The sequence below is a fragment of the Rhopalosiphum maidis genome, chromosome 1, assembly GCF_003676215.2.
Source record: "Rhopalosiphum maidis isolate BTI-1 chromosome 1, ASM367621v3, whole genome shotgun sequence".
NCBI lineage: Eukaryota > Metazoa > Arthropoda > Insecta > Hemiptera > Aphididae > Rhopalosiphum > Rhopalosiphum maidis.
This window is the reverse complement of record NC_040877.1, coordinates 61,774,434-61,797,443: the sequence shown is the minus strand read 5'-3', so window position 1 is coordinate 61,797,443 and position 23,010 is coordinate 61,774,434. Positions and strand designations below refer to the sequence as shown.

At 26.6% G+C, this 23,010-nt stretch overlaps 1 protein-coding gene across 1 annotated transcript in view; it reads right to left on the bottom strand.

Annotated features, from left to right (window-relative positions):
• Positions 1-19,033: 19,033 nt before the first annotated feature.
• Positions 19,034-23,010, bottom strand: part of LOC113548574 (UNC93-like protein) — a 47,633-nt gene continuing 43,656 nt past the window's right edge. The window contains exons 6-7 of the mRNA XM_026949520.2: positions 20,674-21,000; positions 19,034-19,853 (exon numbers count right to left, since the gene is read on the bottom strand). Coding sequence (XP_026805321.1) covers positions 20,681-21,000 — 320 coding nt within the window. The 3' untranslated portion in view covers positions 19,034-19,853; positions 20,674-20,680. The remainder of the gene's footprint in view (positions 19,854-20,673; positions 21,001-23,010) is intronic.

The following is a 23,010-nucleotide window of genomic DNA, read 5'->3' as shown; positions in this document are numbered from 1 at the left end:
TACCTAAACAAATTTAATTGTAAACAAATGTATGATCAATTGAAACCTATGTAAATCATATAAGTAATAACATTAAATAGCAATTATAATAAATTGTATCTGAATTATTATAGTATAATAACTATTAATCCAAATAGATGCATGTGTGACCTAACACCTGTCATCTGTACGTGTGAAGTACCTAGTGGTAATCTGAACTTATGACTTGTTCATATTCATACAACATTTTATTAGATGTTTATTTGTTAGTTATTTAAAACTTTAATGCACTCAAAACTTTGGATTTAGTTGCATTTAGAACTCCTAGATATCCTGAAAAAAAAAGGAGAGGTGTGTCATAAGTTATGACTCATGACTGAAAGAAGTTAAGGTTTAATCGACTTGCCTGCAAAGTGACCGATGTTAGTACATTTATTAAGTTTGTTAAGTTTGTCGGTTTATTTATTTTTAGATTCTAAGTGGAGCGATGCGGTTGTAATAATATTACAAAAAATGTCTGTTTTTTATTTATTCACTTTTACATGTTCACTATTACTGGTTAAATGTAGAAAAAAAGGATTTATGGTTGCCATAAATGATCGCATATAGACATGTACACAAGGTGATTAAAATCACTACTTATTGAGAAGCAAAATAAATATAAAGCTGAAAACTGACACAAAAAGAAGAAGAGTAAAACTATAAAATTTAAAAATATATAATCATAATTTTTCTATAGATATTTTAAGTTAAAATTTGGATGAAACTGCATATTCAAAAACGATACTTGTGGGTACATACAAACTGTATGTTTGTATATTATCATAGTTTATGCACACAATATACAATATTTTGCGTCAAAAATTAATTCAATCTATATTATTACTATTAGTAAAATAAATTAATTTACCTAACAGCAATATCAAAGAACATAACATGAAATATACTTAGCGATGTACGCTAATTAATTGTCTGCTCGAAATACTTTTTTGTATACATAGAATGATATTTTATTGAATTCAAATTTAACACATCAATCACAAGTCATTTTAAAGGGTGATCATTTGCTATCTATTGTACAGCAGAGCGGTACCCACTACCCCACCTTTTTTTAAAATGATTGTTATTATTATTATAATTAAGGTTTTGAAATAAATATTTATATTTTTTTAAAATGGGCTCAAATACATTTTCTCCTAAATTTGGCCAATTGTTAATAAGCAATTAATTATAGATGCATTACTAGATTATAAATAAGTAAGACAGAATTTTTTTGAATAATGGAGACTTTCTATTTAGAATTTAAAGCAACATTGATAAACGTTGACAACTTTGTACAATTAATCTTTTGTCTATATGGCGCCAAGATACTTAACCAAGGGATAGACACATTGTTGAAATCGAATGATTTTAAATAATGATTATGACGTAGATTGAATAATACGCTCAAACTTTTTGTAGAATATATTAGATGCTAGGTATTTTTATTTTGATCTAAAATTAAACTGTAAACACTTATGAAAAAAATGTGAATATTCCGTATTTTTTTCCCGTTTTTCACGATAACTTTAATATGAATTGGGAATTTTCTATTTTTGGCAACTCTTGATGATTGAATCTTTAATAACTACTCCAAAAACTGTTAACAGACGCAGAAATAAAAAACCTGTAAAAACGCTTCGCTCAGAGTCTAAAACATAAATTACAGTTGTTAAAGATGTATTAATGTAATAATACAATACAGTAAAAATCTTTGTACATTACCTGCGTACCGAATTATCAGTCAACGATATTTTTACAGAATGCCTTAAGTACACAGATGAACTTAACAACCTCAATATCCCTATATGACCCTAGACGCAGCACACGGACTCAATGTAGACACCATCTACCTAGTCTTAACATTTTTAAGAAGATTTAAATTATACGATTTAATTTATATAAAATTTATTGTAATTTATATAAAAACTAATGACCGTTGCTGCCAATGTTAATTTAAGATCAAAGAAATTTAGTAGTCATCATCAGGTAATTGTAAGGATATAATTTAAAACATTATCAAAATAACGTAATATGATTAGTAAAAATTGTGCCAAAATGAACACTTCATAAAGCATAATAGTTATTATTTTATTAATATGAATATGTTTTTTTTGTTTTCAATAAGTACTATGATATCACATTATCACATGATAATGGTTTAAGTAATTTTTTAATTACCCCTTTCCGGTCTATATTCAATATACATGCGTATGTAAGTTAAGTTGCCTATTGTTTCAGGGGCGTTTTTTTCGTCTAAACATCATTCCGGTTCGTATATTTGGTACTGTATACAGAATTTTTTTTATACCAGTCTAGTGAGAATTTTGAAATCTAAATGAAATAATTTATATTCTTTCTCTTTAAAATCGTATGGTATAATATAATATATCTACGGTTACCAATGTCTGGCTACTGGTTAGCATTGACAAAAAAATTACCAAGAAATTCGATTTCTACTAATTAAAAATATTTTAACAATAATAATTGTTTAGCATGTGAAAACATTTGTTCGTTATGCTGATAAATCATATTATAGCAAATCAATCAAACCATCAATGTTTACTTATCAATAGATTTATATTTATATTTTATCGAGGCTGTTTTATATAAGACTCTCGGCTACTAAAAAAGTGGTTTTATTTTATCTTTAAAATACACTAAACTATAATTGAAAATATAAAAATAATTTATCAGCTCTAAAATTTGTAGTTACCTGAAAAAATTTAATTAATTAATTAAATATAATATCATCATTAATATTTGTATTTTTATTCGAAGCTGTAAGAAAAAATAACAATAAAAAACAATAGATCAACCGGAGTCGTATACATTTTTTTTTTTTGTTATGCATTGTCTAGCGTTTAAATAATATTTTATTGATACTATATATATTAAATGTGAATTCAATTTTCTCTTTATCACGTCATGTAAGTTTAAATTTGTTAGATATCTCGTTTATAGTTATTGTGTGAGCTGTTTGTACCGATATATATATATATTATACTGCAGTGCCATTATTTTACGAAACGTTCAACCTACCGAAATCATCGATAAAGACAGCACCATTATGTTGTACCTATATAATATATTACAATAGGTATTTCTTTTTTTTTATAGTAAAATATGGCATTACAGAATTACACTACTTGTGTAATATTGATTGTGCAGTGGTGGTAGTGCGTAAATTAGCTGCAGTGCAATTAAATCTGAAAAGGAAGTACAATATGACAAGTCATAATAAAAAAAAAAAACCTATAATAATAATAATAATAATTAGTTAATGATAAAAATGATTGTGGTTGATACGAAATTGTAAACGCAGGTACTTGTGTGGCAGTGCTTTGTATATTTATTATTTAGTAGAAATATAAAAAATTAAATATTTAAACAGTCACCGTGTTACCTTTAAAATTGGCACCACTCGATTTGTTATCGAATTATTGATAATTATTAATTATTATTATATTAACATCCGTACGATTCATTTTTTTATTAAAAAAAAAAAAATTAAGTGTACATTTTTTGTAGGTATAAAATAATATTAATATGACAAATGTATTAAGTAATTATTATTTACTTAACGAGTAACAATCATTAATTTTTTCAAGATCTATAAACATAATAATTGTATCATAATATACAACACTCCTAATAGTTTGTATAGGTTTGTACGAATATATTAATTTTATTTGTAGTGCGCAGTTACTTTCTTTAATAATGTAGTCTTGCGAGTGGAAATGTAAAATTTAACAATAATTAATAGGAAACCTACCAGTTATCCCGGAGTGTGATAAGGATTGTATTAGAATTATTGACCTAAGCAATATCTATTCTATACCTATCAATACAATATGTTTTATTATAGAAATAAATGTACATGCACGATGGTGTATAGTAACTTTTATTTGGGCATTGTTGTATGACGTGTGTAATGATTTGACTAATTGTATAAACAAAAAACAAGAAAACAACAATTATATTTTGTAGGTAGATTAAAATTTTATCAGGAATATGAAAACGTAAAGTATAGTAAGTTAATATAATCGAAGATTGAAATTAAAAGCATTTAATCGTTGAATTTTTTAAAACACGTCATGTATTATATAATAATAACAGTTATGTTATTACCTACTTATATTGGTAAATTTTCTGCGAACATAGGTGAGTAGGTATGTATCTGGTATTGTACTCGTTTATTATACTATAATAATAATATTATACATATGTTTATTGATCCGTTCAGATTCAACTACTATTAAAATACTTAAATTATTTTCGTAATATTATTTTGAGTAAAATATACATATGTACTTGGAAAGTAAATTTAAGTGCCATACTATATAACTATATTAAAATTAAGCGGTTACTAAAATGTAAGAAACAATTTAATCAGTATAATATTGATATTGGTTACAAGGTAGATCCTCTCGTTTGAGCTAATATATAACTGGTCGAAAATGTATTTATGATATATTGATATTATATTACCTACTTATTGAATAATTGTTTAAATTTGAAAATTTGTTGAAAAAAGGAACATTCTTATATTATATTCACGAAAATTATTTACCTTAATCCGAATCGATAGTAAGTAGGTACATTTTTAATAAAGGTGTCGGTGGTGGTGGTGGTGGTTCAAGCCGTTGTCCATTTCACGGTCAAATAATACATAAATCTGCATGTTGACATTTATACTGAGTATAACATAAATAATAATTAACAATAATAAGCTAATGCATAAAATAAAATAATTTTAACTTTACATTGATACGGATTTTTTTCGCTTGGCATATTATTGTCATTATAATGATATGATGTGACGCACTTATACGTGCGCTTTGAATAAATGTATATAATAATGTATGATACCATATAATATGACGAGAAGAGTAGTACAGCCTAAATTTTATTATTTGCCATAAAACAATTCACGAAGAGTATAATAATATGCGTATTTAACATTATGTATATAGCCGTCGATGGCGTTAGAACGGAAAAAAAACTGACTCGTTTTAAACTTGCGAGTTGCGGGGCACCGATCTCTGTAACCACGCTAAAGTATACCATGATAATATTTATAATAATACGTTTATACTGGTCATGTATATACGCGTGTATAACTGGTTCGACGTGCACAGGAATCCGACAAGGACATGTGTCAAAATCATAACAAAAAAAAAAAAAAAAAAAAATACAGTAGGATATATACATTTCGCGAACGCTCATCTATGCAGAGTACTCGCGTAGATACCTATCTCGTTTAAATGGCACACGGCTATTATATTTCATACATGTTTCCATATATAATTCCGTTTCGTTCAATACCGTTCAAATTATTGCCGTAAAATAATAATAATAATGATATAATATGGTAATTGACATTTCCGTAGTTTTGGAGTTAATATTATATTATTTGTATATGGCATATTGCGGAAACAGTTGATTGTTGAAGTATATTTTAGTGTGCAAAAATCCTGAAAACCTGTTTGGAGCGGTAAATAAACGATATTTTGGATTAGTGTAGGAACGAAATTTACAATATTTTATCGCAGTAAACGGAATTTCTAGATATGTAATAGCAGGAAGCTAGGTAAAGAAAAATTAATAGGCAAATCGTTTTAATATATAACGTGACGACGAGATTTTGAATATTTTGTATGGTATATAATTATAGTAAGTGTAAGTAGTACTTAGTACAACATTCTGAATATAGTATAGTAGACTGAAATGTTATGGGGTACTTCGTTCCACTGTATACTCTGCTCACCGGAATTATAAATCTTAACAACTCATATACTACTCGTACAGATTTCAAATTCCGTGTATCGAAATATTCCAAAAAACATTCTACTTCAGAAAATGAATTTAAAAATTCACGTTCTCATTCCAAAAATGTAAAAAGCTTGAAAATTTAAACGATAAAAATGTTTATTTCTTAAAAAAAAATGTTGTTTTGTCTTGACTGTTAATTTTATAAGAAAAATATTTCCAAAAACATAAATAGATTTTGAAATAAGAGTGCTTCATGATAATAGAATCACCTGGTAGATATATTGAAAATTCGTAATTTTTTGTATCTTATAATATGTCCTAATGTATTATTATTAATATAATTTTATTGTAATTTTCTAACCTAAAAATATAATATTTGCTTATAAGTTATAAGGGTAATAGAATGCCTTGAATTTGGTTCGACGTTAGATGGTTTTCTTTCTTTATTTTATATTATATTATATGCAATATTATTATTTATTATAGGGTTGTTATGAACTTTCATAAAGTATTAAATCACTTTTTTTATACTACACACAAAAGAGTTAATTGTCGACGTGGATGGACAATGTACAATCATAAAGTTAATATGGCATTTGGCAGTGTGGTAAAGGTTACGAATCCTTTGTCGTCTGTGAAAGGGGTAAAAACGGAGGAAAACGATTAATGGATTAGGGTACCTGTCGTAATTATGTCTCGTTTGTGCAACCTACTGGAATAATATACGTATATCATGGTCGTGTTTCGTTTTTTGCTGCCGATTCATTTCGCCGCATAATCCTCAAATTATTTTTGTTTTAAAACAAGGTTATGAATTTGTGATTTGTTAAGTGATAAATAGACACAGTGAAATATTTATCATTTGAAACAATCTTATTACTGAGTTATTAGTATTTTACTATATGAATTTTGAAAATTGAGGATGACATGAAACTTCTCCATCGTGGAAAACAAATTAAAAGAATTTACCATAAATACATTAGGCTCGAACAAAGAATTTGCTGTCATAAGGAAAGAGTTTCACAGATAAATTGGATTGATTATTTGGACAATGTTAGTTGTTTAATTAAACACAAAGAATGATTTTAATCAGTTTAAAAACTTTTTTCTTTTAATTTTTTTATTTTACATAAGTATAATTAATTAGGTAGTATGTAATTTGTAACTTTTAAGTTATATTAAGTTACTCGAACAATAAATTCGACGAAACGATACGGCGACATAATGGGAGCTGAGCTTACCGTATATCATGACATGCTTATCGTTGGTTAGTGGCTTTACAGATATGAATTTAGTTATCTTTATATTTTTGAATATAAAATTATTGTAGTATAATATGGACACATGGTATAGTTGTTAATATATATGTTCATAAATAAAATGTCCATATCTGTTCTAAATTATCATTTGGTTTAAATATTACTAGAGCAGAAATTAACTTACATTTATTGTGATTTAATATTTTTTTGATTTTTAACAATTTTAACATCTTAATAGTCAGCTTTTAAATAAATAATTTCATATATCCCTCCAGGGCCACAATATTAATGTTCGTAGTGTCCTTATAAGTACCTACAATGAATATCAACATGAACAAAGTTTAACTTACGCTATACAATATATATAAAACCCGCGACCCGCCTGATACATTGTTTACGCATGATATAAACAACTGCATATCAATTCCCGAATCAAAATAATAAATTATTTAATCAATTTATATAGCGAAATAATATCGGATTCGACCGAAACATCATGATATTAATGTACCCCGATATATTCCCCACACGCGCATTTATCACTGTGTTCGGCTTGTTATTTTCTTCATTATATGCCATATTATTATTGCGATAGTAATCCGAGTGTGGCCGATTTTTGTAAGGAGTTCGAAATCATTTCTTCTCTACAGGTATTAGATTAATTGTGTTTTCCCATTTGTCTTCTGCGGCCGCAGCGTTTGGTTCGTTTAATTTCTCCTCGACTTTTGTCTCGCCCGAGTGTGAATTCCCACGTAGCGTATAATATAACCATCATAAAATATTATAATGAATGGTATACTGTACTTACCAGTTCATACGTTGGTTATGATTTTTCTGATTTCTTTTTTGAAATTATTACAATATGTTATTGGAGTAAAATATTCTATTTAATAAATAAATTAATAAGCTTTTGTCGTATCCACAGCGAGTATATAATAATGTCCTAGAAAAATAAACGTCGGTTTTTCAAATTCGTAGAAATTTTTACTGTATTGTTTGGATTTATAAATGTTTGGTAAATACGGATTGATCTAAACATGAAAAATAAGTAGGTAAATACCATTTGGAAATCTGTACACTACAGCAATTTGTATTCGATTTACAACAAAAATATTAATATTATGACGTTAATAGTTTACATTGCATATTACAATTAAGGGTATTTGACCTTTATTATTTTATTTCCAGAATACATTGTCATTGCAGAGTAGGTCACTGTAATGGATGTGTAACTTTGAAGGTAGTTTTTGATAAATTGGATGAAAAATTGGATCTAGTTTGAACATTGTACTCTATAAAAAGTTGTAGCAGTATTAACGTATACGTATCCAGCTTTTTTTTAAATATCAATTTTTTTCTATTAATATATCTTCCTTTGACTCCCAAAAGTATCAACTAGAATTATTTTGCTAATAGAAACAATGAACAATATTAAAGATTTATCTGCTCCAAAATAGGACCTGCAGAAAAAACACATTATTATAAAACTATTAAATTCCTTGCTGTGTTTAGAATCTAAAATATCTCCCGTCGTGTACGTCTAACTAGAGAATTGGGTTTTTTAGCAATGCAAAAACTATCCGGATATCCGCCGTGTGTTCGTTTTATTTTTTGGATGCCAAACGTTTGAATTTCCGAGGTAATTAAGTATAAATAATAATAATAATAATAATATAACAATAACAATAACAATAACAATAAAAATAATAGTTATATATGCCGGTTATTTTTAAAGCATGCTTATTATATGTTTGTATAAAGAACGTGTAGGCAGGCTCCATGATGTATTGTAGTAATAACTAACTTTATGCTATTGAGTATTCATTAAAATAAACATAAAATTATATTTAAATAAACTTATTAGTTATTATAAATATAAATATCTGAACTTTAAGAGTGTCAGTAGTATAACGTATAACATAATAATTGTTATTTGATCTAAAATAATTATAAGTAAAATAATCGAACGAAAATTAATCGTAGTATGTACTCAATATACTATATTGTTTATACTATGGGTTCGGGATTAAAAATAATTTAAATACGTACTTAAATATTTTAGAAATGTAAAAACTAAAAATATACACAAACAATTAAAAATTAAAAACATTTTAAGCAATAATAACTAATTACTTTTTCAGATTTTTAAAAAGTAAATAGTTTTATAAAAAAAATGTGTACCTGAATAGTTAAATGCACTTTATTCCAAAAAAATGTTTACGTATGAATGTATAAACACTTTCTATGTTTTTTATATATTTTAGTTGCATAGAAAATTGATTAGTTAAATTTTTCATGAAATGTTATGCACTAACGATATTTTAGAGATCAGCTTTAGCATAATAGCATATAACAGTATTTGATAAATTTTGAATGTTATTGATTTATTAAATGTTATATGATTGTTTATGCTACCCCTGACATTATTAAGTATTTATGAATACGCTGCGAATACCAAACTCTGCAACTACCTATTAAATGATATATATATATATAAAAAAAAATTTTACAAATTTTTACTTATTTGACGAATATTTAACACTCAAAAGTAACTTGACGTGGAAAAAATATTTTATTTACTTATTAAAACTAACAAAGTCATAACTTACACCTACTTAATTATTAGTATATTATATTATTTTATAAATATAATATAGCTATGAAGTAAAAATTAAATTTAGTACTTCTATAATGTAATTTATTTCAATATATATTTTTTAATTAATCTACCTTTTATTAGTATACATAATATACATATAATTATAGTAATATAACAGAAATAAGGTAATCAAGAATGTTTAATGCAGGCTATACATGAACATTTATTCAAACGAACTAACACGATTTTGTAGTTTAAACAATATAATATAGGAAACAGGGATAGAAAAATAAATTATTTTTATTGACTAAAACCTAACCTAATTGGTGAAGTAAATACTTTACATAGTATATTATTATGATACTTGAATAGATATTGTTTGTTCATAGACAACAAATTATGATTTTTACACACTGTTTTTCGAAAAAAATCAATTAAAGAAAAAATAAAATATCAAAAACTACACACGATGGTTTCTCGCTTTGTATTGTTTAATAGATGTACCAATAATAAACGCATGACAATTTACGACATTTAACTAATCATATGATTGAACAAAAACCATATTATGGTTTTTATATTTTCCTAACGTATAAGGGAAGGGTACATAAGTATTTCTACACCATATATCTACAAGTTATAGTGTTAATAATATTATTACCTATTGTATAATAAACGATTGTCCGATAAAATAATGCGTGGGACGATGCTGATGTAATTTTTCTATTTTGTATAATTTATTTTCCGTGTGAATTTGAAGCAATTAAGACATGCAATTGCGATAAAAAAAAAAATCTTTATCGGCTTAAATACGTTATTGGTAATCACAAAAAAACTTGCATATGTTACATCATAATATACTCACATTATATAAATAGAATATAGTCATATAGATAGGTAAGTTTATAATATAATAATATAGTTTTAAAGTTTTTTGAACAAGTTTGTGTAATATATTGTATTGTATGGCGTGAGAAGCAAAAAAAAATGGTTGAAATGTAAAAAAACAATCGTTATCAGATACATATATAAATATACCTATATCGTATAATGTTAAATATAATATATTATATGACGTATATGCTTATTGATTTATGAAATTTTGTGAATGTTTGATAACCTTATAATATTGATATGAACTTGTACAATTGTAACTACTTATATCGAAATTTACATGTGATTGGTCTGGAAGTGTGGAAAACGTGTATTTTTTACTTTTTATTATAATTATTTTTTTTTCATTTTTTTTTTTTTTTGTACCTGAGGCGGTCGCGGCGCCATGACTGTCGACGCTACCCTTCAGCTGAACATTGTATATTCAATAATAATATAACATTAGTATATTACCAATGAGATAATAGTAATTCACCTTGCAAACGGCGCGTGCTGCAACTTATCACAATATAGTAACCCACACGTTTTGTATTTTTCCATCATCTTGTCTGCCACGAATCGCGTTTAGACAAAGTGTGTAATATTTAGTATTGTTATGTTTTATTTATATTACAAAGATTCGTAAGCGTTTGATTGATTTCAATATCATGTTTGTTGATCACGCGGCCACGTGGGCTTGATATTTCAATGACGGAACGATCGCATATATAGTATACAAGAAAATTGATCATTTGCAATAAACTACTCGTACATAGAATAAAAAATAAATAAATAAAATTAAAAAAAATTGGTAGAATCAATTTTGTACACACCCGACACGCCTTATGCCCTTCGATGAAACGTTTTTTTAAAGTTTCTTTTAAAGGTTTTCATCTGTGTATGTACCTATAGCGTAAAACAGTTTTTTTTTAATATTTATTTGCGCATATTTCATAATCCACACGTAATGACATGCGTCGTTATTGTGATTAAAATCAACGATATAAATATTATATTGTTCATGAATTTACACGTGCACAGTATAGTTATATTTTTGTGTACAATGATCACTGTGATTTTAGCTGTATAAAATATATTACGGTGATTTTAAAGTTGACAAAAAAGAAACTACTAATATATCTATATAAAGTCTATGTATTAAAATTTTTATATATATGGCATACAACAAATGTTTATTAATTAGGTATAGGTATCTTATACCGGATGTTTGTCAAATGGTGTCCCACAGGCTGCAGATAAAAAATTTATTTTTTTAAATTATTATTTTATGGCGAATTATATAAGGTTTAATTAATTTCATTTTATTTTCCTTTAATCGCTTTGGTTTGATTAGATAGGTATGTATATTGATACAAATCAATATATATATATATATATATATATATATATATATTGTATACAATTGATGTTTTCCACAAATTCCTCAAATTTTCAAATGTGGCCCTAAAAAAAATATATGAATTGGTTACCCCTATATTTGTCATATTATGCTATTATACAATGTATAGTTTAGTTTATTATAAACGTCAACTACGTGGTTGTTAGTTAACTTTAAAATTTAAATTATTTAAATTTAGTTGTACAATATTTTATTATATAATCAGTCCGAGTTTAGCTTTATTGATGAATCTAATTAGTTTTTTGGTTGCTTTTTCTATCGGCGATGGTATTTATTGTCTCAGCTTAATATAATATGATTTTAGATTAGTTTTAAGAAAAGTTAAGTGATAAATCTTTTGTTTGAATAACATTGTACATTCGTGCATTCATGGAAGGTGTTTTTTAAACGATTCAGTAGGTATTTAATAAAATAATATCTATATCAATTTTTTATACAATTTTTTTATTTAATCACACACTTAACTTCCACACTACATAGAATGTACTTAAATTAGTATTTATTTTGTCTTTTTTATTTTTCTTTATTTTTCTAAGTATTATAATTCCTGGAAACAGTAATATTTTATTTATTAATTTTTGATAGAAAACAAAAGTAACTAAGCTATATTTGCTTTGATTTTTTACGATATTTTCTGTAAAAAGCACATGAGTATAAAAGACTCGGAGGACATATTGCATAAGTAAAATAATTAATATAATACAAATGTAAATAACTACATAGTATACTTATGGCAGTATATATATTATATTTCTGTATTTTGTTATAGGCATTCATTGTTGAGTACGCATAATAATAGCATTGGTAAATCGTAAATGCAAATTAGATCTACGAAAAAACTCTATTCCGGAAAACAATACGGTCATATTCATATACGTAACTTACAGCAATTATATAACGAGGATCAACTGAACAGTTTTTGAAAGAGAGAGGAATAAACAGAAACAAAATTGTTTGTTTGTACTATGCAGACCGTGTGTAGTGCATTATAAAGCGTATTGTGGCCTATGGATAACCCTATGAATAAAAATATAAGAATATAAAACCTAATTGGAATGTATAAGAACTTCAAATAGTCTAAGAAATCGGCCGTCTCTGCCGCTCAAAAACAAACAAGGCCCACAAAAAAAGTTAATACGAGCTTCCAATAATTATGGTTCCTGAGCGGAACGAAGAATGTATTGCCATATTAGTTTTATAATGATTTGTTGGAGGGGTTATAGATAAAATGTAAAAACATTTCATCCTCCTCCCTATAAACATGACCAAATGACGCCACTGGTTTATTTGTGTTAGTAATCTTGTTTAATTTGGAACAGAATATTTTTTTAAATTTTTTTAAGATTGATGATAGTTTCTGGTAAAAAATCTAATCTAGTTGTACCAACTGGAACTGCGTGGATATAAAATAAGAAATTCACAGTAAATTTCTTATTTATTGAGAAATAGGTTACAAATTAACAAAAAACAGCAGAAATTCTAACCATTTTTCTACAAATTTGAGTTTATTTTTGTAATCCTGCAGAAAAATAACCCCAAAGATTTTAAAAGGTATTTGAAATATTTAAAAAAGTAGGTAACTCAGGTAACTGTAAAAATAAAATGTTCTTATATTTACTTATTTATATAATTTTATCATTGCTATTAAAATGAATTTTGTGTTTCTATTAATATATATATATTTATATACTTTAATAAGTGTACTAAAAAACTATTTAAATTTAAATGATTGATTATTTCTTCAGCAAAATAATAGGTTATTATCAGTATTATCTTTACGTTTGAATTCTTATCAATATTATTGTTGCAACCATGAAAATATATACTGTATGTATATTGCTTATATTATATTGTATATTGTATATGCTATAAGGTATATTGTAACTAATTATTATTTTGTTATCATTAACTTAATCATTAATTATTATACATTTAAGCATTAGTAATATTTACTATTCCTAATAATTGTATGAGAAAATTAAAACGTTCATTTTTTAAATTGGCGTGATAAATAGGTACTTTAAATATCTTTAAGAATTAATATAATTAGTATGATTGTGCGTAGCTATTTTTTCCACGATGTGATTGATGTTCTACTTTGTTCAGCAGGTAATTGAATAATGTTATTTATTTTCTAATTAAAAAACCGTTGAAAAGTACACTTAGATGCACGTTTCAGTAGAAACAAATAAATCGAGTGTATTTTTATATATTTATTAGTAGGTAGTATATTATTAGTGTAATAAAAGGTAATCCTAGATCCCTAGACAATATAGACTCTAGTAGGCTAACTTTATCTACTTAGGGCTTATCGAATATATATATATAAATAATTTATAAATACAATTAATGTTTAGAAACATATATATATATGATATATATACATACATAAACACACACACGTGCACGATTTAAACTCGGGGAAATAAAAAAAAAAAAAATCACTAAAGGCTGTTTATGATCTTATTTTCTATAGATCTGCCTTACTAATTTGTACGGGTACGCACGCGTGTAAAAATCCTTAGACAATATACAATATTATTATAATATATGAGCTCGTACGTCATTCACGCGAACCAGCAGACGTGTAAATTATATTATACGAGTCACATAATAACATAATATAATACGCGACGCCAAGACGGAATTACCGTGTGTGTGTGTATATATATATATATAAAAATCTTCTAATTGCGTTTGACTTTACTACTTGAGACAACCGCAGAAAATGTATACCTACCGCGTTCTCGGCCCGTCTGCGGTAATGAGTTTGGGCGTTTTTTGGGCACAGTCGCGCCGACCATACGTGTGTAATAATGTAATATAATATGTTGTTATTATTATATATTTTATTGTTTCCGCAAAACATGACTCTGCCGAATTCCGATATGGACCGCATTTCTCTACGGGAGGCTGCAGCTGTATAATATATTATTATTCATGGAACTAAAGACATAGGCATTGATATTATAATACATAATGATAAAGAAAAGATTTATTTTTAGATTGATATTATAGGTATTATCGGTACCCGTAGCCATCATACTATAATACTCGTATCTAATACTTAATATTCATGGTAAGATAATATGTTTTTAGTAAATATCTTATTGCTTCACAAGAAAAACGATTACAGTTTGTGAAATAGAGAGATTTCAATAATTTTTTTTTTTTTAATTTAAAAGTTAAAAACTTTGTGCAGGCCGTATTTGACTTTGAACTAATACAGTAACTATTAAGTATAAGACGTATATACTATGTATAGTATATACCCTATTTTCAGAAATTGTAATGATTAATTATCGTATTGAAACGGTTATATAGTAATAGTTGCACATAATATACAACTTTTCTGAGAAGAGGGGTTATAATAATTGGTTTAATCATAAATATCGTAAAAATGGGTCAAAAATATTTTTATGAAGTAAGAAATTAAGTGAGAGGTTTGTGACCTTTTAATACTCCCTTGACGCCACTGCGTAGTATAAATAGATAGTTAACATAGGTATATCGTAATACCGTAAGTATATCGTAGTTCTTAAAGATACCTATAGGATATTCTATGTATGTCATAAAAATAAGTAAGTAAGTTAAAAATAAGTTTTCCGTTTTTATTACAGTCCCAAAAATCTATCTGAATACATTATTTTTATTCATTAATATTGTTATTATAATTATAAAATATTGATTTTAAATAATTTAAAACCTAGTTGAGCCATTCATAGTACTTAATATGTGATACAAATAAACAATTAATAATATTATGTTATTATGAAAGCTTAAAGAACTTTAAAATTCAAATGAATGACGTTATATACAGAGAACGGATTTGTATTCACAAAAAATCCTCAAAATATGCTTTTAAAAATTATATAATATGCACTTCAAATTAATACAATATAAAACATTATATAAATGTAATAAATAAATATTATTTCATAATATTATATAAGATAAACAAAAAAGATCACACTAAAAACTTCCACCAGTGATAAAATCTATATTATGTTCACTAATCTACACATTTATATATAGGTACGATTTCCTGCAATAATAGTTTTTATCGGTTGTATCTTTTACTTACCTTCATATTTCAATATTTGTATTATTATTTATTATATATAATAATAATAATAAATTAATAAATAATAATAATACAAACATTGAAATTTGAAGGTAAGTAAAAGATACAACCGATAAAAACTATTATTGTAAGAAATCGTACCTATATACATGCATAGTTTAGTATATTATTATTGTTTTGTACAATATATTTTTTAATTTAAAATGCAATAACATCAAATTTGACATATAAGGTTAATTTATTTTAATTATGTGACGTATAGATTATAGATATAATGTCGAGTACAGCGTATGCATGTACGAGTATGTTGCGTGTATATATTGTATAAATGAAAGTACCTACAAATAATAGTTTTGCTAAAAACTAATTTGTATACATATTAAAAGTTGATGGAATATTAAGTTCTAAAATTTTCTAAATTGTGATTGTGATAGTTGTACTTTTATATGGCCCAACGCAATATATTTAATTAGAGGCTTTAACAATATACATAAAATAGGGGTAGTAATGTAGTATATTATAATATATACCACGTACTATATATCTATATAGTATATACATACATTAAAATATTAATCTAATAATAGTTATTGTAACTAAATGATTTTTATTTTTGTCCCGTTAGGTATTTATTATTTTGTCTAAGCTTGTATAACCATTTTTATTTATAATAATAGTGATATCTTTTTTAATGTGATTAACAAGTCTTGTGCCGCAACTTTGACATTCCTAAGACGTATTTTTAGTTTGATTTTTGATAGGATTCAATCAATTGTTGATATACAAAACATATTAAATATTTTAGATATTATGGATGAGTATTTATTACATTTTGAGAAACAATGGTAATAATAAACTATAAAGTTTATAATGCGTTTCGGACAAATATTGAATGAACTTACTTTTATTATATATTGTGCTAATATTATTTTAAAGCAAAGCATGTTTGCGATTTATCCATGTAACTTCTGGACCGAGAGCAACGTCTTGTCCTTAAGGCAAACACTTAATAATATTTACAGGAGTGGTTTATATTATATTGCGTGTATATAATAAATATATATATACTTACAATTTACGTTATGTTTGACCAAAGTACGCTGTTGTGTGGAGGAATGGGTGGGTGGGTGTAAAATCGCACATATATTTATAATATATGCAAATAAAGAACTGAGAAAAAATATCGAACGGTGTGTATGTAATAAATAATAATATACATCACAGTTCAGGTCATGTAAAAATATCTACGTTGAGAGGTTCACGGTCACTCAGGGCGTGTCCTAAGTGGATTATATAATATTTCTAATAAACGTAAAATATTGTTAAAAGAAAAAATAAACATAACGGATAGGACACGATACTGCGTACTCATAGTATATACACGAGAAGGATTTACACGATCGAGAGCTATGATGTATACTAATATTATACTAATAAACCTATACCATAGTACCGTTTGAACCAAATATCAATTTATGTGGGACATTTTTGCAAAATTGACTTGTTTGTAAGTAAAATATATAATAATACAAATAATATTACTTATACACACTAGTAAATGGTACACAGTTTATGTTAAAAAATGTTCTAATATAAAATAATTTAAGTTCAGTTTTAACATAAATACCTAAATTTATTAATTTTAGTAACTGCTAGTATAGATTTGTTTATTATCAAACTTGAAAAGTTAAGATTATAAAAAGATATATACCTTTATTATTTCGTCAAATACCTATATTTTTCGATATTTAAATTTTCATGTGAGCTATTTATTAGTGGGTTTGTAGAATAAAACAATTTAAAAATTCACATCTACACCACCCAGAGTAGCAATCGAAATATCGAGAAAAAACCATAAGAGAACATAGATAGTTTATTGTTTACAATAATTTGATTTTTACTTAAACATTATAATATCTACTGTATTCAATTAACTTCTAAGTACTACCTAAGAAGAATGAAAATGTAGCATCTTATACGTGTTTGACGTAAACAACGAATACGACGAGTTCATGTCCTCATAATTCATATTAATAATAAAGATACGCGCGTGAGTGTATTGACATGAACCGGTGTATGTATAATATTTTATACAGAGTGTTCATCGCGTTTGCCTTATAAGCCCATTTCTTATAAGTTAAATATAAAACACTATAAATTCATAATATACCTATTTTAAATTTAAGAAATCATAACTTATATTAAAATAATTTACTTGATTACTATTACCTACTTGGTGATCAAAATTAAGTTTTTAAAATATTTAAATACATTATTCCATCATACATTGAACATTTTTTATTTGAAAATTGTAGGTATTTATTTTGTATTACAAAAAATGTTATCCTTCTATAAATAGGTTCAGTCGTAATTTAAAAAAAATATTAAATAGAAAAACATACTGAGGCACCCTGTATACTTATGCTAGGACGGTGAGGAGATTATTCGCAGGAGTTGTATCATACATATGTATAATATTATATAAATATGTGTAAATACCTGTAGTTGTAGTTATAGTTAAGATACGCATCATTTAAATTATTCATTAGCCAATGGTAAAACCAGTAACTAGTTACTTATTATTTTATTTTTTCTAATTTTTTCGATACGCGTCGCGTTGTAATGATAACTGTATAATAACCGACCGCCTAAATTACCTAACCGCGTTGCGCGTCATATATTAATGATTAACACTCGCAGTGCGCGATGTTCGAGACGTGCGAAAATTACGACGACGGCATTTAATCTTATAAAGTCTTATTGTTTTTGTTCTTCTTCGCCTTTCCCTGCGAACTACGTCGGGTAGACCATCCTCGTCCTACAGTTTCAATCACCTAAATCTAATAAAAGTAAATAAATAATAATATTTGTTCAATAACCAATAGTAGGGGGTAATCCTTTCAGTCTTATGTACATTTAATAGACATACACACAACACAATAACATTAAATTGTGATATCGGTATTAGAAAAGCACGCAAGTACAAGAAGAAAAAAACGATTTCGTAATATATATTTTGTCTTTATTATACAATCTAATTTTTATACACATTTCTACGAGATAAATCACATCATAGTTGCTGCTGATGAGGATATACCTATATATTATATTTTTATTGTCTATATCGTTTTATATAATATAATATATTGTAGGATATATGCCTAAGCTGTCGAGCGAATTAAAATCTAAATGTATCAAACACACATCATACACAAAAATTATAATAATAAGTAACAACAATAATATTCAATTTTTAATTACAAACTATCTAAATCTATATCTATTTAATATGATATGTATATAATAATACTATTGGACGTGTTTTGTAAAGGAAAACAAAATAATTGACTAACTACGCGAAGTATCTACCTACTTTAATACTTATGAACTAGGCGTATAAATAATTTAACTCATTTTATCATGTATAATTAACGTAAACCATCTATGACGGATAGTTAGTAATAGTTAATGTTAAAACTAGATCACTTTCACTACAAAAAAAAAAAAAAAAAGGGCGATATTTAATAATAATAATACTAATGCTAATAATAATATTGTAAAAGTAATGTACAATTTTTTTTTTACTGATACATATTTTCTATGCAAATTATGAAGCAGTATAAATACTATGTACAAAATGCAGTAATAAATTACACAGTATTGGTAATGAGTGTAATCAATACATCACACAGATTTCCATACGTATTTACGTTACAAAATATAATTTATAGTTAAAATAAATATATTTTAAAAGTGATGAAGACGTTCTAATAACATAGCAACTGAGCATCTTGGTTTATTCTATATATAGCACACCGATTAAGTCTGTAAAACAAAAACACAAATAATTAAAATATTGTTGGCAAAGCTAGCTTTAGTGTTGTAAATAATTATTAGCAAAATGTCAATTTACAGTTCAGCCCGTGCACATCGTCATATTGTCATCAATAAATAAATGTAGTTTACTATAATAATTAATGATCTATCGTAGGTAAAGTGATGTTATAATTTAAACTAATAATTGTTTATTATAAATCCCTGCACGCGTACCTATTGCATGTATTGTACATTTACAATATTAGAGTTATTTTTTTCTATGCATTGATGTTTTGTCGCTTAGGAGAATTGTTGTGCCAAACTCAAACATAATATACATTATACACGCGCGTTATCTATTCTTTGCGGGAATAAATACTAAAATCCTTATTATAATAATAATTATTATAATATAACTGATATTTCATGTCTGTACACGATTCGTTCAACCTTAGATCATAATATCATATAATGTATATGATCTAAACATTCAACGGAAATATATTTGCTTAACAGTATAGGTGATTAGCTTCAAAGTGCAATCGTCTACCGCCAAGCTACGTTGACTAACTAGACGCTCGTTTGGCTGCTTTAAGTAATATTCATTAGTCCGATTTGTCAAAGGCATATCCCCGTATAGAGTGCATGTATAATGATTTGTCGGGTTTAGATTTCTCTGATAATTTATTTTGCTATTGATCCAGGTACATCATGAAATAATGAATAAATTATATTATTATTATTATTATTATTATTATTATTATTCTATTTTACTCGAAAATTAGAGGTCTTAGTAAAATAGAAATACAAAAAATCCGTCGTCACTCACCCGTTGTTCATAAATGCGTCACGATGATCTCGTCGTCGATGTCGTCCTTCTCGTCGTCGGTCTCGTTGACGGTCTCGTCGGGCAGCGGCTCCGACTTCGGGTCGTCGGCCAGCCGTTTGAGCCGCCTGGCCTTGACGCTGTGCCGGATTTCGACGATTATGTACCCGACGAACCCGATGAACAGCACGACGCCCATGACGTACAGCTTCTTCCGGGCGCACAGGTGCGTGCTGTACGCGTACGCCACCACGAAGCCGGCCGACTCCCACAGCCGATAGTTACTGAACGCCGCTTCCTTGTTGCGCCTAAACAGCGTCCCATAGATGCCTGCAAGCAAACATGACATTTTTTTACTAAAATTTAAAAGACATTTTTTTTCTTCGAGTTTTTTTCTCATATTATTAATGCTAATAAGTTAAGACGTTACAGGATAATATAGGCCACAGGGTGTACAGCTGCTTATAATCGTGTGCGCGTTGCGTCGCAGCGTGACGATAGGCACCGCGGTTATTTATAAGCGGGAGTGCGAAACTCGTGTGCATCGACCCGGGGATTTCTATAGTTTTAAAATTTAAAGATCTATCAAATTGATTTGCGTCATAAATAAAAAATAGTCATCACATAGTTTTCGACACAACGATGTACGTATTTATATTTTCAATTTGTATCCTCTAATATTTTAAAAACGCCAGACGGAAAGAATAAGATGTTCGTATGGGTGACTATTATTCTTATGATGGCTGCAATTTTATTATAGTAATTATTATCGATTACAATATATATATTTTTATTTTTCTATAAACATTGCAATGGACAATAAATGTATCTACCGCGCTGTGGTTATTGTTATGGTTAATGGTTATAGTGTATATTGTATAATATGAAAGTTATCTGTGATACATTGGTTAAGCGCAAATTTATTAAATATAAAAATGTATGCTGAATTGCATAATTAATTTAATAATGTATTAAAATATATTGGACTAACTACGAGCCACTAAATTAAATTTGAATGACCATTAGCTAACTTTTGAATTATTGAATGTTTAATGATTGCTTATGCAACCTAGTATTAATGTATATTTTTTTTTATAATAACCAATATAAATATTTTTTTAAGTTAATCCTTTGAAATTATAACAAATTAAATATTTTAATTTAATAGACATTCAAGCGAATGCGACCTAAGTAGAATGGATTGATTATTGATTTCAAAGCCAATATCACTACACAGCAATATTATCTATAGTACATAAATATTTAACACGCGTATATCAGTGGCACTCTGCATAGTATCTTATAATAACGCGTCGAAAAAGTGACTTTTAACTTTGTTTTTTACATACGTTAATTACGGAAAGTGCGAGTAGCCGTCTGTTAAGACAGAATAACTGATGATTTCTGTTTATAGTTTTTAATTACATACAGCAGGTATACTATGTATTTTTGATTTCCTTCTAATAATGATTAATGAGCGTTGCTTAAAAAAAAATTAGTACATTGTTTTTTATTTTACTTATAATATGGTAGTAGCGTACAAGAATAACAATATTATAATTACTATTAATATACTATAAATGATGTATATACATCGATGTACGAATACGACATACGTATGTATAATAAGTATGTTTTATGTACGATAATCCGCATACATTACCCATTGATGCAATTTGTATAAGAATACATAACGTTATTTATTTTTTATTCAATTTCCACGTCAATTATAAAGTGTATAAAATTAACAATTGAAAATTAATTACGTCAATTCTTTTCAACTATTAAATATTATTCTATAACATCTTTTTTTATTCCTGTTAATTATATATTAGTGTATATATTGTATACGCCCATTATTTCGTAAAACGTAATTGTGAAATATACTAGTTAAAATACTTATAACTTATACGAGCAATACATATTATGTCAAATATTTCGAAAATATTCATCTTTTGTAGTAGGTACCAAACCAATATTAATTTACTTATAGTGTATAATAATTTAAATAGTATATCTTGTAATATATTAATATATATTTTAAGTTAAAAATTGAATATTAAATAATAATAATATGTTCGAATGATACATATAAATAATCATTACAGAATGACAATATAAATAATCGTTTTTCTTAATAAATCATTCATTTTGACACATGGCAAACGAGAATATTAGTCAACCTACAATCATATTATTAAAATATTTACTGCATACTATAATATAACATAATATATATTTATTATAAAATTGAAAAATTTAAAAACTAATCAAATAAATGTATAATTTAATTTCAGGATGTGTATTCAGTAGTGTATTAGGGCGGAACCCCCACTTTGG